This window comes from Delphinapterus leucas, chromosome 10 (assembly GCF_059928025.1).
Source record: "Delphinapterus leucas isolate spDelLeu-1000000601 "Yukka" chromosome 10, BTC_Dleu_Yukka2, whole genome shotgun sequence".
Taxonomy (NCBI): Eukaryota; Metazoa; Chordata; class Mammalia; order Artiodactyla; family Monodontidae; genus Delphinapterus; species Delphinapterus leucas.
This window is the reverse complement of record NC_143138.1, coordinates 3,530,975-3,548,237: the sequence shown is the minus strand read 5'-3', so window position 1 is coordinate 3,548,237 and position 17,263 is coordinate 3,530,975. Positions and strand designations below refer to the sequence as shown.

The window sequence follows — 17,263 nt, the reverse complement described above, 5'->3', positions numbered from 1 at the left end:
AAAGGGCTATAGAATACCAGCCTGACACAGGACACTCAGGTAAGACCAGGTTCCACATCCACGGATCAGCATCTTCTCAAAGCCAGGACTGCCCGCAGTCCTGAGCACTGAGGCTAAGACCACTGTAGGGGAGGAAAAACTTACTCAACTCTCTTATGCTCTGTGCACGGAGCCTGTGAATTAAACTGTCAGAAGACTAACAGGAGAGACCATGTACGAATTTTATTTCATGTTAATATTTTTGCATAGCATGGAAGGAGCTTCATAGAAAAGTGACAGCCCCAAAGAAGCAGTTAGACTTGGGGGCTTGTATACCATTTTTACAAAGGGCGGTAAATTGTGGAGCAGTGACTAGACAAAGCCAAGGGATTTGGGCAGCTAAGGACAGGATAGTGTTGGAAATTGACTAGGAAATATATGGGGGAAACTAACAGAAGACAGGGTTATTTTAGTGTGGTTTGTGTAGACTCATCTCAGCATAAACTCCCCATATCTGGTGGTAAGAATGTTCTCTTCTTCCTGGTACCAGGAGGACACCTTTCTCATGGGAAATTTATGCCCTGCTTTTGGCAGAAAAGAGAAGGGCAGAGAGCCCTTCCTGCATCTGCTGTTTCTCAGTTGCCTTCAGCTCAAAATAACCAAATGCCGAAGTGGCATTTTAGGGCGTGGAATGTTCTCCCCTTCATTATCATGATTTGACTTTGGATTTGGCTGTGGGATCTGTACGGTGGGGACCTTTTGGAAGAAGGGGCGGGGAGTATATTGACAGTCTCTGCTGTGACTCATGGACCTCACACATCTAAGATCAGCTGATGCACTTCGTAGGCTGTGTTGCTAGAGGGTTAGAGGAGATACAGGTGCAGCTGTGCCTGATTTGCAGCAGGTGCCCTGGATCCATTAGCTGCTGTGAGAGGAGGGTCTGTAAGTAGCCTCTAATGAATGAGCAGGACTTGCCTGTGGGAACTGTTGGCACACGCCTGGGACCAGCCCTTTCAGCCTCCAGCCTCTGAACCTTGAAGGGGCTGCCTGGGTAGAAGTTTTGTCCAGATCAGCATTTCCCAAAATGTAATGGGTGTTACTGGAGGGGGAGAAGCCCTGTGAAGGAATCTAGGTGCCTAACTTTGCTTTCTCACATTTCCAGGTATCTTCACTGCTTTAATGTGTAAATATTCTTTGTGGCTCTTCCTGAGGGAATACTGGTATTTTCACGCAGTGCATGGTGGGAAGTGTGGGTACACATGTCAGATCTGACTCTCTCCTGCTTTGGGCTCTTGAAAGCACTTCTAGGCAGTTGGAGGGCTCCCCAAATCTGCCACATCACCCATTGTCTGCCTGCCATCGTTGATCTTATCCATGAGACCTCCTTATATCTAGAAAACATACGCTGCTCACTTATTCTTGCTGGTGATGAATGGCAGGAGGAAAGGATAAAATAAACAAAAACGCATTTTATTTGGCTTCTTTTTAGCAGTGCTGATAGGACATTTTAATGAAGACATTTGAGTTTAATGACCAAGAGGAATTTTTATTGTTCGTGCTTTATTTTCCCCCATAAAGTGGAAAATCCAAAATTAATTGAATATTCTACCATACATGGTTATTCTCCTCAAATTTAAATCATTTAAAGGTCCTGTCTTACATTGGCACACTGTAATTTTAAAATAAAATTTTTAAAGCTGTATTCGGTAGTCTAACTTTTAACACTTATTACATGATGAAAGCTTGGGTTTGCTTTTTTAGTACCAGGTCAAGCTCATCTCGGATAGATGAGGGGGTCGCAGGGGAAGAAGCCAGAAAATCCCATCCCTGCACATGGTGCTTTTATGTCGTGGTGATACTTTTAAAAGAAATATGGCCAGATCCATAAAAAGAGGATATGTATATGTGAAGACACTTAATACTTGAGCAATATCGTTGGTTTTTCCCTCACAGGAGTAGTTTGAAGGACTCCACAAATGAAGGACATGTTTCTCTTTTGGTCCAGGAACATGTGAGGAGGGGACTGTGGGTCTGAGCTCTTCGAGTCCAGCTTGCGGTGCACCCGTGCTGTCTACACAGCCGTGTCTGAAGCCAAGAAACGGGGAAGCCAGGACCCCACCGCTGCTCGATCTGTGTGCCTCCCTGCCACAAAGCTAGACAGTGTTTTATAGGTGGCCTTTACTTTGATAAATTGGTTTACATTTTGAAAAATCTTGTTTGCAGCAAAATGTCAGTGGCAATGAGGATAGATCCAAGTGGTAATTAGAAGTTTAATTTTGATGAATTGTAGGTTAAAGATCTTAAATGTTTTTATGCACCAAAAAGGAAGCCTGGACAGAAACACTCCTAAACTTTTACTCCTGGGCCTGAGGAGAGCATCTGCTACAGGACAGTGGAACTTTTCTTTCTTTCCATTATTTATTGTTGTTGCTTTTTTTAAAGAGACTGTTACCTTTTTAAAAATCCCCATAGAACTGTACCTAAAATCTGCAGTTATATAAAAATAGTTTTTAGGTCATAGTGTTTTGAATATACTTTTTGTTATATGTACATAATTTTCATATTTATTATTTTAATACATAGAGGCAATTAATTTACCATAATTCCTTACACACACATCTGTCGTTTCCATAACTACACCTGGGCAACTGAACTCAGCTGGACAAAAATCACCCAGTTTGGCAAATGGGTACCACCGTACTGGATGTTACCAACCTCAACTGGCTCTTCTCATTGCATAGAGAGTTCTGGAAGTCTGGTCAGTCTCTCTGTTTCTGAAATAATTGTTTTAAATTCCTCTTCTCAAACTTCCAATCCTCCTCACTCTTTTTTTATAATTTTGTTTTCTGATGTATACTCCAGAAGCCATAACATAAAAGAATAAACTCGTATTGGCACAAAAACAGAAATATAGATCAAAGGAATAGGATAGAAATCCCAGAGATAAACCACGCACATATGGTCACCTTATTTTTTTTTTTTTTTTTTTTGGTGATACGCGGGCCTCTCACTGTTGTGGCCTCTCCCATTGCGGAGCACGGGCTCCGGACGCGCAGGCTCAGTGGCCATGGCTCACGGGCCCAGCCGCTCCGCGGCATGTGGGATCTTCCCGGACCGGGGCACGAACCCGTGTCCCCTGCATCGGCAGGCGGACTCTCAACAACTGTGCCACCAGGGAAGCCCCGGTCACCTTACTATTGATAAAGGAGGCAAGAATATACAGTGGAGAAAAGACAGCCTGTTCAAAGTGGTGCTGGGAAAACTGGACAGCTACATGTAAAAGAATGAAATTAGAACACTCCCTAACACCATACACAAAAATAAACTCAAAATGGATTAAAGACCTAAATGTAAGGCCAGACACTATAAAGCTCTTAGAGGAAAACATAGGCAGAACACTCTGTGACATAAATCACAGCAAGATCCTTTTTGACCCACCTCCTAGAGTAATGGAAACAAAAGCAAAAATTAACAAATTGGACCTAATGAAACTTAAAAGCTTTTGCACAGTAAAGGAAACCATAAACAAGACTAAAAGACAACCCTCAGAATGGGAGAAAATATTTGCAAATGAAGCAGCTGACAAAGGATTAACCTCCAAAATTTATAAGCAGCTCATGCAACTCAATATCAAAACAACAAACAACCCAATCCAACAATGGGCAGAAGACCTAAATAGACATTTCTCCAAAGAAGATATACAGACTGCCAACAAACACATGAAAGGATGCTCAACATCACTAATCATTAGAGAAATGCAAATCAAAACTACAATGAGGTATCACCTCACACCAGTCAGAATGGCCATCATCAAAAAATCTACAAACAGTAAATGCTGGAGAGGGTGTGGAGAAAAGGGAACCCTCTTGCACTGTTGGTGGGAATGTAAATTGATACAGCCACTGTGAAGAACAGTATGGAGGTTCCTTAAAAAGCTAAAAATAGAACTACCATACAACCCAGCAATCCCACTACTGGGCATATACGCTGAGAAAACCAGAATTCAAAAAGAGTCGTGTACCACAATGTTCATTGCAGCTCTATGTACAATAGCCAGGAAGTGGAAGCAACATAAGTGTCCATCGACAGATGAATGGATAAAGAAGATGTGACACATATATACAATGGAATATTACTCGGCCATGAAAAGAAACAAAATTGAGTTATTTGTGGTGAGGTGGATGGACCTAGAGTCTGTCATACAGAGTGTAGTAAGTCAGAAAGAGAAAAACAAATACCGTATGCTAACACATATGTACGGAACCAAAAAAAAAAAATGGTTCTGAAGAACCTAGGGGCAGGACAAGAATAAACACGCAGACGTAGAGAATGGACTTGAGGATACGGAGGGCTCAGCGGCCATGGCCCACTATTGCCAATTTTTCTTTTATTGTGGTAAATTACTGATTTTGTTATGTCATTAGGCACTTTTAAATAATTCATAAGTAATGATTATTGTAATAATTTAGAAAGCATAAATTCCAATAATCAAAACTAATTATTGTTAACATGCTGTTTCCTTGTAGTTTTTCTGTACCTATATTTTACCTAATTGAGAGCATCCCGAATGTAAAATTATATCCTTCATTTCAGGATATAACATTCAGGATATTAACATTAGAGGGTAAAGTTAGATTCCATATTCAGCATCTTCCACTAAAATTAATTCCAGGAAGATCAAAGAGTTAAACATAAAAAGATAAATCATAAAAAATTTCAAGAATACATGGGTGAATATTTTTTGTGATTTCACAGTAGAGAAGACTTTTGTACATATATATAACCAGAAGTCATAACATGAAAAGTGTTACACTTTACTGCATAAGAACTGAATGTTTTTACGTGACAAAGCACACGCACATAAAGTCAAATGACAGTCCAAGGAGAACATTGCAACTCACCCCAAAGGGATAGTTTCCTTAACACCTTCCTAAATAGGTCTTACAAATCAATCAAAAAGACAAATCACTCAGTTAAGAAAAGGCAAAGGTTATTAACAGACACAGAGGGCTTTAAACTTGTGAAAAGGTGGTCAGCAGCACTCATAACAAGAAAAATGTAATTAAAAGTGAAATGAGAGGGGCTTCCCTGGTGGCGCAGTGGTTGAGAGTCCGCCTGCCGATGCAGGGGACGGGGGTTCGTGCTCTGGTCCGGGAGGATCCCACATGCCGCGGAGCAGCTGGGCCCGTGGGCCATGGCCGCTGAGCCTGCACGTCCGGAGCCTGTGCTCCACAACGGGAGAGGCTGCAACAGTGAGAGGCCCGCGTACCGCAAAAAAAAAAAAAAAAAAAGTGAAATAAGAGACCGTTTTTCATCTGTTAGGTTAGCAAAGATCAGAAAGTTTGATGACACATGTTGGCAATAGTGTTGAAAACCAGCAACTTACATGTTGCTGTTGGAAGCTTGGACCGGTCCCTCTGCAGAGAGAACTTTGATGATATTTTATCAAATCTACCATATACATATCCTTTGCCCTACCGGTTCCATTTCTACGAATTGTTCCCACAGACACACATGCACGTAATGCTATAGTAATAGCAAGATCAGAAACAACCTAAATACCCATTAATAAGGGGCCCACTAAATGGACTGTAATTCACGCATATGGTGGAACCCTGCACAGCCCTTTATGGGTCAGCTCATTTGTACTGACAGGAAATGATTGCTCAGATACATTTTTATTCAGGAATTAGAGGTGCGCCATATGTTTAGAACTCCACTACTTATGAAGAGAAGTATACACATAGCGGGTATAATACGAACCCAGTATCTCTGGGAGGCTACACAGGAACCTGGCAACTGTGATTGCATCTCGAGAGAACAGGATCTGGAGCGGGAGGGAGACTGGTAATTCTCCTTACACCTTTTTATACCTCCGACTTTAGTATCTGCGGCTTTAAGGTTTTTGAAGCATCTCTTTTAAAAGCTGCATGATGTCATCATTTATGAACATTTAAGGTTGTTTCTACTTTTAATGCTTATAAACAATTCTGTAATGCATATCTTTCTGTATACATCTTTGTACATATTTCAGATTGTTTCTGTAGGATCACTAAGAATAGAATTAGTGGATAAAAGATAATGAACATCATTATACATTATGATGTATGATACTATCTTCCCCACAGGAGATATAGTTCATATCACACCATCAGGCTGTACATGCCCTTTAGGTTTTTTTATTATTATTATTTATTTATTTATTTTTGGCTGCGTTGGGTCTTCGTTGATGTGTGCAGGCTTTTGTCTAGTTGCGGCGAGTGGGGGCTACTCTTCATTGCAGTGCACGGGCTTCTCATCGCTGTGGCTTCTCTTGTTCTGGAGCACGGGCTCTAGGCACCTGGGCTTCAGTGGTTGTGGCACTCGGTCTCAGTAGTTGTAGCTCATGGGCTCTAGAATGCAGGCTCAGTAGTTGAGGTGCACGGGCTTAGTTGCTCTGCGGCATGTGGGGTCTTCCCGGACCAGGGCTCGAACCCGTGTCCCCTGCACTGGCAGGCGGATTCTTAACCACTGCGCCACCAGGGAAGCCCGAAACTCTCTTCGTCTTATTCATGTGCACAAAGATGACCTGTCATATTATTGAATCAAGGAGTACGTAAATATCAGCTATCCAGACTTTCCAGGGAATGCATCCTTCTGGGAAGCTGAGTTCCCATAGTTTACTAGACGTTGATGCTGTAAGTATAGGAAACCTTCTTTAAATTTTGTCTCTTCGTTAGATATATTACACATTGATATGTGGACATGTGTCACAGAGTATAACTGTAATCTACTTTTCCTAGTGTTTTGGTTTTTATATATAAATTTATTTATTTATTTTTGGCTGCGTTGGGTCTTTGTTGCGGTGCACGGGCCTCTCATTGCAGTAGCTTCTCTTGTTGCGGAGCACGGGCTCTAGGCTCACAGACTTCAATAGTTGTGGCACGTGGGCTCAGCAGTTGTGGCTCCACGGTGTGTGGGATCTTCCCGGACCAGGGCTCGAACCCGTGTCCCCTGCATTGGCAGGCGGATTCTTAACCACTGCGCCATGAGGGAAGTCCCACGCCCTTTACTTTTTAAAAAAATTCTGCTAATTTGATGGACAGAAAATGATACTTTGTTTAAATATACATTTCTTTGATTATGACCAAGGCTGAACATTCATATATTTATATCACCTGTCTCTCTAAATTTAGTCACTTTTTGGGCTCTCTCGTGGATTACTGGTCCGTGCTGCTCACTCATTTATTTACTGTGGCCCTTCTGTCCTTCTGTTCGATTTATATGCGCTACTTACATGCTAAGGATATTAATCTTTTGTCATATTTGTTTCTAACTGGGTCAGGTCTTTAAGGACGAGTAGGAGTTAGCCAAGAGATCGGGCTGGAGGAGGACACACCACATGTGGAGAAACAGCAGGCCTGCCTTCAGGAAGAACTGAGAAAACTCCAAGTCTTCCCGTAAAGCTGCAGTCAGTGTTTCATTCTGGAGGTGGTGCTGGGTGGGGTGGGATTGATGAACAGGAATATACTGTCCATGCTAATGCACTTGACCCTTATTCTGAAGATAATAGAAAACCGTTAGGGAATTGTAAACAGGGAAGTATGTAATGGGTGTTATTTACAGCTGCTCCCAAAACTGAGAGCCTTTGGTCTCCAGAGTGGGTTTCTAATAGGAACTTTACCTCCTTACCCATACCCTTCTCGTTGGCCATTGTCCTCCTTCTTAAAGTAATTAAACTCAGTTATTTCACTTACACTTAACTGCCTTTGTCACTAGCTCTTTCCCTCATAATGCTCGCAGCCCAGCCGCTTTTCCTAAGACATGCTTGGCACTTGAACTATTTGTAGCAGTACTTGGAGCAGTGTTGGGAGATAAGATGATCTTTTTAAGCTTTGTGATGCCAGAGACAATTTTCTTTAATGCCTTTGCAAATGAATAAGAACTTGGCTCATCCCAAGCACTTGTCAAAGGTTGGATACTTGGGGTTTATTGGCCCCTGGAGGAGACACAGCTTGGAGTTGAAAATCCCAGACTGTGTTCAGCTGGGTTCAGAATCCAGCTCTGCCACTTACTGGACATTTGATCTTGGCCTTTTTTTTTTTTTTTCCCAATCTCTGAGTTGTAGTTTGTGTGCATTAAATCAGATAATGTATATCCAGTTCTGAGCACAGTACCCTGTGCATGGTACCTGTGCCAGAAATCATAGGTATTATTTGTCCCTTTGGACCCTCAAAACAGCACTGGAAATGACTAGAAAGCACCCTTTTCTTTGTGGATTTTGAAAATAGAAATCTGAGGTTATACTTATCTGTGTTGCATTCAGTATTACCTGCTTAAAGTTCTTTTTTTATCCTTTCTTAAAATATTTTTCCTCTGACCTTGGAGTTCAGGGTTTTAAAAGTAAATATCTTGGCATTGGCATTGTCATCTGGTTGTTAAGTCTCAATGAACCGTCTCAATTTTTCATAATCACTTCTGAAATATTTTCTCCATTAGAACTTTAATTACCTACACAGTCCACTTTGTTCACACTTATTATTCATAAGTTATATACCTTTGCCCTCTTCTGAAGGTTATTTTTTTCTTACATATTTCTCATCAACTTACCTTTCTGTGTTTTAGATTTGATTTCCTAGTTTGTCCTCTCTTCTGGCTTCTGTAATAACTGTTAATTTTTACTTCCTTCAGCTGTGTACATAATTATCCTCTAGCATTGCCGTCTTTGTTTTGTGGGGGTTTTTTTTCCCTTTTTTTGCTTTTCTTAAAAGTGGGCAAATGTAATGTAGCTCCTATACTATTTATCTTTCAATTTTCTTTAGAAGTCAACCTATTGAAGAATAATTTACATACAATAAAGCATCCACTTTAAGTGTGAGGCTCAACCTTTTGACCAATATACAGTCAAGAACTGTTCCATTGCCCCAGAAAGCCTCCTCAGACCCTCTGAGTTCCCTTTGCCTGGCTCTTATTTCCTCTTTCATGATTTGGGTGTGGATTTCATCCTCCAGCCGCCCCTGAGGCCAGTAACCTTGTTGATCTCCACCTCCCACAGTGCTTACATGATAGGCCTTCTAGACTTCTTCATTGGATTCTCATGGTGAATTTTGTAATCATTCCCTTTCAGAGGTTAATTCAATCTTTGTGCTACAACCCTTTCCATTCTATTTCTTTATCAGTTTCTTACTCTTTGTTGTGATTTCCTTACTGATTATTAGTATTTTTCTTGAAGGTCTCTTTGATATGATATTTGGATAAGTTTGTATATTTAGTAAATATTTATTAAGCACTCTCTCTGAGCCAGGCACAAGGAAGATAAAAGTCCATACTGTGTGGGGCTACCATTCCAGTGGGAACTTAAACGTTCATAAGAAGGAAGCTTTCTGCTCTGTTCCTTACCCAGAGTACTTATGACCTTCAGATGATCCTTGAGCTTCTCCTCTAAATCTGTTACTATGCATTTTATTATACACAGCATACATACACCATAATCCCAAGACTCTTGCATTAATCTGAGGTAAGAGCCTGAACCAAGATTAGAGCTGAGGGTTTGGAGAAGTGGAAGACGATGCAGAAGACTGTAAGTTGAAACAGTAAGATTTTGTGATTGTCTAAATGTAAGGAATTAAGGGAAGGGACGGAACTTAGGGTGAATACCCAAATGTCTGACTTGGACAGTGGCTGTCTGAGGATCCTCCTACCTAGGAATGAAATACTGGCCATTGGGGGAAAGGGAAAAGAAGATGATAACTTCAGTTTTCAGAGTGTTCAGTGGGAGAATTTGTAGTGGGCATAGTGGGCGCCTTTTGTTGGCAAGTCCAAAAGGCAGTTAGGTTCTATGGATTGGTTTTGTGGTCCAGAACCAATGGCATATATACATATATGGTAGTTGAAACCTTGGGCATAGACGCGGTTACTGGAAGACATGTTATTAAAATGAGGTCCAATATGGAGCCCTAGAGAATACAACATACAAGAGGTAGCAGAGTCAGATAAGCCCGCACGGAAGACTAGGAAGAAACAGCTAGTAGACCTAAAGGATAAGAGGAGAGACTAGCCAGCTGCGGAACTCTCCGTCCACAGAGCAAAGATAGATACCTCAGTAACGGTTTGCAGACACTTTCATCTGTCTCACTATAAAAGTTGACTTTAAAGATCTTACTTTACTACGTATTATGAAAATTTTTGTTACCTAAAATTGGTGGCCTATGTATGCACTGAGTGGCCTTTAGATATTAAGGCTTGATGAATCTTAAGACTTGACCTCAAGAAGTGAGCAGACAGCAGTGTCACGGAAGCACACATCATGGTTTCATCAGGCAGTATGGCCTCAAAGGTGTGTAAGGGTGAACAGATGATCCGAAGCAGCAGTAGGGTCCAAGGGCGTAGCAGCACTCTCCTCTCAGCCCCGTGGAGTCTGGAGGCAGGATGAAGCAGCTTCCCCCTAGTGGCTGCGAGGGAAGCATGTCTTCAGGAGCAGGGCACCTCCGAGTTAAGGCCGGTGGAGGGAGGACATCCTTCCAGGCAGGTGCAGGAGTTTGCCCCAAAGAGGCCAAGAGAAAGGGTTGAGTCGTTTTGTTACTGGAATACTTGGCTTGGGGCTGTGGGAAGGGGAGAAAGCACAGGTGTTTTTACAGGATGGATAAGCAGAGAAGCCAGCATGTGGGGTGGTGACGAAGGATGACAGAAATGAGGATATTACATCAGCTGGTTGCCAGATGACACCTCTTGCCCGCTGAAGCCAACGTGAGCCTCCAGGTGCTGGGCGGCTGTGATTATTATGGCCTGCATTTGGCTGACAGTGGTTCTGGAAAGAGGTGAAGCAGGACCTCAGGCACTGGAGAGCTGTCGTTCCTGCCGGCCGTATTGCCCTGCGCCAGGGACATTGGAGTGGCTGGAAGAGTCTCACAAAGGAGTTTGATCCTTGCAGTGGGGAAAGGATAGCCAGTAGCACCTGTGTACACTGGAGGTCTGTTGGCACGGAGCAGGGAGAGGGGGTGGAGAAGAAGAGACTTGTGGGAATCTGCTGCACAAAGTAGCGCTAAGAAACTGCAGAGTTTCCGGAGGGTAGAGGCAGAGCAGTGACGTGTTAGCAGAACCACCTGCCGTTTCTGTGGATGCCGTCTACTTTCTCATGGTAGTCGTTGCCGTTCTGTTGCCCTTTACGTGTTAATTTTTTGTCTTATCTCAGACAGCCTCCGGCTCCCGCTAGGGTCGCCCCAGTGCAGGCCGTTGTGCAGCATCTGTTGGCTGCCATCTCCTTGGCAGCATCTCGCGTTTTTCTTCGAAATGTTCTTGCTTAGTGATACAGTCAAGGGACTGATGGCAAGAACGTGTTCGAGGATAAATGGTTTCCCTTGGCAGCGGTGAAAAAAACGCAAATGATACAAACCAAGGTGGGGCAGGATTGAAATAGTTGGTGGTTAGCCCCTTCCTAGAAAACGGGAAGACTCAGCCCGATTTGTGATTGCCTTCACAAAATGATGACCATTTGAAATAAGAATCATATAAGTAAAAACTGTTCATGCAGTAGTGGTTTTATGGTCCAGAACCAGCGCAGTGTCTTCTCTTGGGGCAAAGGGAAGTGCCTGTGCTCTAGACGTGGGGGGGGGGGTGAGCAAAAAGGGGGGAGGACCTTTCTGTGTCACTCGTTCCACAGGTGCAGCCAGAATTGGAATGACAGCTTTTGATTTTGCTTCAGACACATTTAATTGGAAGATCAAGAGCTTCGTTCCTTTAGGTATAGACTTTGGGGAGACTAGAATACACAAAGGCACACTTAGAACGCTGACCTTGAACTCAAATGATACAAATTGTTGAGTGTCTTCAGCTATTTTCTAATTTCCTTAAACTTTAGAAGAACTTGGGTCGTTGCGTTCCGAGACATACTCCTTTGCTCCTACCTATTCAGGCTAGTTGCTGGCTTTTAGAAGAATGAATTTAGTAATGACTACTATTGCCCATGGTATTTTTCCAAAAAGAAGAATTAAAACACTGGATGATTCCCTGAGGTAAATTCCTGTTGTAAAACCAAGCCTGCATATGGAATGAAATATTAGAATTAAACTATTTTGTTCCTTCTCTATTCCCATCACCACCAGAAAGAAACTGTTTTGGAGGAGCGTGTGGGTGTGAGGGAGAACAGTGATGTTGTGTGACACAAATAACCAGTATGTTGTGCACGAAAGGTGCCAGAGATTGCTTTAGCCACCCAGCTGCTGCCTGCAGTCTTGTTAGATTAGCAGCTGTACATGAGGAAAATCTATATAAATCTATGTATGTATATCCATTTCCAATCCTCGTGACCCTGAGATAGATGCCGAGCGCCCAGAAGCTCCGCGGCAAGCACTCCAGAAGGCTCCCATGGGGCTAAGATGAAAGACTCCACAGCAGCTCGCACCCTGAAGTGCAGGCTCCTGAACCGTCAACTTTTCTCCCTGTGGTTCTTAACGTTACAAGATTTCATTTTCTCTTGCTTTTAAATGCAAATGGACTTGATATTTGAATGTTTAATTTTCTTTTACTTTAGGAAAGTTTATCTAAAACAAAATTAGTCCTCTCCAAAGTAAGGTTTCCCAGTTCAGTTGTATCCATCCCCCAGCTCCCGAGGAAATTGCATTCCCCTTCCCTCATTGCTCTGCTGCTTTTTCCGTTCTTCGGTTTCTAAATGGAACTAATGGTTTCACGTGTTCTTTAGGTGGTGTTTCAAGGTAAGTGCAGAGCAACCGGAGATCATACAAACACTAGAGACAGTCGCGTCTGGTGTGTCTGACTTGGGCGGCGTCTCCTTGGTCCTCGTTTCTGTCTGGTGAGGCTGAGCAGGCGTCGGGGTTAAGGCCATCACTCTCTGAGTGTGGGAGTCCAGAGATGGCTAATTATCCACACGACAGCCTGGTGTGACCCCAAGGGTGTAGGGTGAAGCACAGGCTGACGTGAGGAGAGGGGGTACTAATTGCATTAAGGTGTAACAAGAAGAGGAAGAAGAAAAGAATAGCTTTTATTTCTTGAGTTTTTCTATGTACAGGTTTCGTACCAAATTCCAGACACACATTATAAAGCCTAACCTTCCCAACAGCCCTGAGAGGTAGGCAGTATTAGGCCCGTTTGACAGGCGTAAGATGAGGAAACAGGGGCTTATGTTAAGAAGGTTGCCCAGGTTCTCACAAACAGAAGGAACTTGGAAAAGAATTCAAACCCAAGCCTGTCTGCTGTGCAAGGCTTGCGCTTAAACCGCTGCCCTGAACTGCACGTGATGTGTGTTGGGCGGGGCTGCGGGGAGTTTATGTGTGTGCACGCGTGTGCACTTTAGAGACGGAGAAGAGCGTTTTGGTGTCATCTCCACTCTCCACTGTGGTAGGGTCGCAGTGTGGGTCCTTGCCTGTTATGCTCCACAAGAGAAGGTGGGAGGAGACCGGAAAGCTGACCCAAGCGTGGCATCGATCACCGTCTTCGTACACACACATGCAGTGCATCGTGGCACCTGTCAATTGTCGTGTTGTCTCTGCACATTGAAGGTTCAGTTATCCATGTTAATGGAGGGAGGCCAGTTGTGAATAACCGTAAAAAGCCAATAATCTAAGGAGTTTTTCAGTAGCACTTTACCATTCACACCTGACTCGTTTGGAGTAGATTCATCTCCCTGAATCTTTCTTTTTGCTCAGTCATCCCAGGATAGTAATGGATGGGCCTGTTCCAAGAGCAGAGAGCAGAGGTGATTATCCACAGGGGCCTAGCAGGCAGCTAATTCCTAAGGAACCGCTTTTGAATTCATTTTTAAAAGCATCGTTTCAGACACACTGACACCTTTTCCTTTTTTCCCTGAATTCGTTTAGAAGTTACGCCATCAGGAGGATAAGAGATGCCTTCAGAGAAAATAAGAATGTAAAGGATCCTGTACAAATCCAAGCCCTAATGAATAAAGCCAAAAGAGACCTTGGAATAATCCGTCGACAGGTAAGATGGTTCAGTGATGTACGGTTTTTCGTGAAGAGCTTTAAGCTTTGACATGTCCCCCTTGATTGGTGTTTGTGATTCACACCACAGGATCATGAAACTGTCTTCCTCTTTTTTGTTTTTATTTTTGGCTGTGTTGGGTCTTCGTTGCTGTGCGCGGGCTTTCTCTAGTTGTGACGAGCAGGGGCTACTCTTGGTTGTGGTGCGCGGGCTTATCATCGCGGTGGCTTCTCTTGTTGTGGAGCACAGGCTCTAGGCGCCTGGGCTTCAGTGGTTGTGACACTCGGGCTCTAGGCGCCTGGGCTTCAGTGGTTGTGACACTCGGGCTCAGTAGTTGTGGCTCGCGGGCTTTAGAGCGCAGGCTCAGTAGTTGTGGTGCACGGGCTTAGTTGCTCCGCGGCATGTGGGATCTTCCCGGACCAGGGCTCGAACCCGTGTCCCCTGCACTGGCAGGCGGATTCTTAACCACTGTGCCACGAGGGAAGCCAGAAACTCTCTTCGTCCTATTCATGTGCACAAAGAAAGATGACCTGTCATATTATTGAATCAAGGAGTATGTAAATATTAGCTATCCAGAATTTCCAGGGAATGCATCCTTCTGGGAAGCTGAGTTCCCATAGTTTACTAGACGTTGATGCTGTAAGTATAGGAAACCTTCTTTAAATTTTGTCTCTTCGTTAGATATATTACACATTGATACGTGGACATGTGTCACAGAGTATAAATGTAATCTACTTTTCCTAGTTGGCTTGGCTTCTCTTGCGGTGGCTTCTCTTGTTGCAGAGCATGGGCTCTAGGCTCATGGGCTTCAATAGTTGTGGCACGCAAGCTCAGTAGTTGTGGCTCCGCGGTGTGTGGGATCTTCCCGGACCAGGGCTCGAACCCGTGTCCCCTGCATTGGCAGGTGGGTTCTTGACCACTGTGCCACCAGGGAAGCCCTTTCCTAGTACTTTGAAGTCGTAATTCAAGATAATGTTGCCCTTTTCTGGAAGACACTGCTATGAACCTAAATTCTGTTGCATGTGGAAGGTGTATCTGCAGGTGCAGACGGTGTGAAGCACAGCTGCTTAGGTACTGACCCCAGAAGGACCCGGCGGGGTTTTTATTTTCCTCCTGTAGAAGTGCTGGTGGTTGCCTTGGCTTGTGCTTGCTTTGCTCTTTCTCGTGAGGTGGATGGAGCACCTGCAGCAGCCTGGCCTCCTGGGTGGTGTGACGCGTCCTTCTCTCTGCAAAATTAACCAGGGAGCCGACGGCTAAAGCAGCCTGCTGGCGACTGGTTTTCTCACCCTCTAAAAAATCATCCTTTTCACTCTTTTTCTCTGATTTAGCAACAGTCACACCATAAGCTCCATTTCTGCTTCCCTTCGTTTTTCTCTCTTCCTTGCAGTGAATTTGTTTAGGGGTGGAGGGAAACCCCTTACATTTTCCTAAGATCTGCGAGTGTGTTGGAAAGGGCTTCTTTAGCATTGTCAGGAGATGCCAGCTTGGCTGACATTATGTCTTATCACGATATATGACGTGTATCGGGATATATGTTTATATCTCTGACCCTTCTTCATGCTTGACTCTATAAACAGTTCGATAAAGAAGCAGTATTAAAAACTAGTTTTCATTTTATGTCAAAATTAATAGTCTTGTTATGTTGCCTACATAGTGGAACAATCCCTTCTAGAATAACATTTCAGATTCAGACAACTCTCCCTGAGTTCTACAGTTATCTAGCAACAGGATAACTTGGCCACATTCAGACAAGCCTAGGAAATGATCTTTAACTAAGAGCATGAAAAGATAATAGGATAGTCAGAAAAAGAAGCTGGTCTGCACGTTTGCATGTGTGTTAATAGAGGCAGAGAAAGGGGTTGCCATTTTAAAAAGTCTAAAACAATGGCATTTTCCATGCATCAGTGGTTGAATTTTATAGGATGCTTTAGCACTGGAACTTGGAAAAACAAGCAGCCTGCGTCCTTATTTTGCATAAACTCAGGAAGATTCAGTTCTTTGGCACTTCCCCATGCAGAAGTTGGCAAGCACCTCCGAAACAGGCTGGTTTTATCTTTTACTGTAAAGTTGCTCGGAGTAGAAAGTGCTTAGAAAAGGGACCTGTAAGTAATCCATGCCACCATTTCTTTAGTTATGCAATTGTCTGTGTCACTTGGTTTGAAATGCTTTTAGAAAAGAAGAAAAAAAAGAAAGGATAGACTGACTCTCACCAGACATTCCCAGTGGATCCACACAAAACAGACTCAAGCTCTAGGGCCACAGGTCGGGCCCTCCCCGGGACAGCCTGCCAGGTGCACCTTCCTGGATGGGGGGCGGAGCCTGCGCGGCCCGCTTCTGGGCCCAGGGCGTCTGTGTTAACTAGCAGAGCAGCAGGTGCTTCCCTTTCACGTCAAGATTGCTCCTGAACCCGAGCTTCACGTTGACCCGAGTTACCTTATGAGATGCAGGCGATTCCCCGAGCCCCCTCGCTCTGAGCTGGCGAAGCTGGCCTTGGCCTAAAGGCCTAAAATAGCATCTGTATTTTCTTCATAGTGGCCACTGTGACAGCTTCTAACTCGCCTCCCTGTCTGCCCCAGTGGTCTCTTCTCCACAGGCTGCCAGGGTGAAAAATCAGAGCAGGTTACCACCTGCTCAAAACCCTCCAGGGGCTTCATAGCCCCTTTTTCTTTAAACCTGGTGAAAACTAAAGTATCTGTACAAAGTTTGGGTTTATTTACAGCTGTGTGATACTCTCAGTGTTCATCAGAGTGTACCCTGGCAAGGCGACCCTTCAGTTCTTCTGGGCTCTGAGAGAGCAGACCTGGGTAACAGAGGTTCCCAACCACTCATTCATGTAGGCTAGTGAATTGAGCACTGAACTTACACCCAAATAATGTTTTTACTCTACCAGTGATGGTATATACGTGTATCCAGCTATACAAGGGTTGTGTGTAACATAAGTATTTGGATGAAGAAATATATTGTTACTGTAGTACGTAATTTTACACTGAGAAGATCAACTGGATGTCATGTTTTCTGATTCCGGATAACAACAAGGTGTTGGAGTTATACTATTTTTGCCAGCAGCTCTTTAGTGATGACAGGATTCCATACCACATCAGCTATCCTTAAGCTAGTGTTTTTTTTAATGAAGCAATTCAAATAGTGGCTGTGTCAGACCCAGAACTATGAACCTGCCATTGTAAGCAGTTCAGAGCAGACATTATGTACAACCATTGAAGATACTAGGAAACGGGTTGATATTATGGGTAGCAGCCTTTTAGTTAACCTGAGTGTGTGTATATGTGAGATGAAGCATTTTCAGTGTTTAGCTTACACTTATTATTTTTGTGGATCACTAAAAGCAAAGTAA

At 43.6% G+C, this 17,263-nt stretch overlaps 1 protein-coding gene across 2 annotated transcripts in view; it reads left to right on the top strand.

Annotated features, from left to right (window-relative positions):
- Positions 1-17,263, top strand: part of LYRM4 (LYR motif containing 4) — a 114,485-nt gene that overhangs the window by 17,462 nt on the left and 79,760 nt on the right. For both annotated transcript variants that reach the window (XR_016394515.1, XM_022586588.3), the window contains exon 2: positions 13,791-13,911. Coding sequence is in view for 1 of the 2 variants with exons in the window: in XM_022586588.3 (XP_022442296.1) it covers positions 13,791-13,911 (121 nt within the window). In the remaining variant the exon portion in view is untranslated. The remainder of the gene's footprint in view (positions 1-13,790; positions 13,912-17,263) is intronic.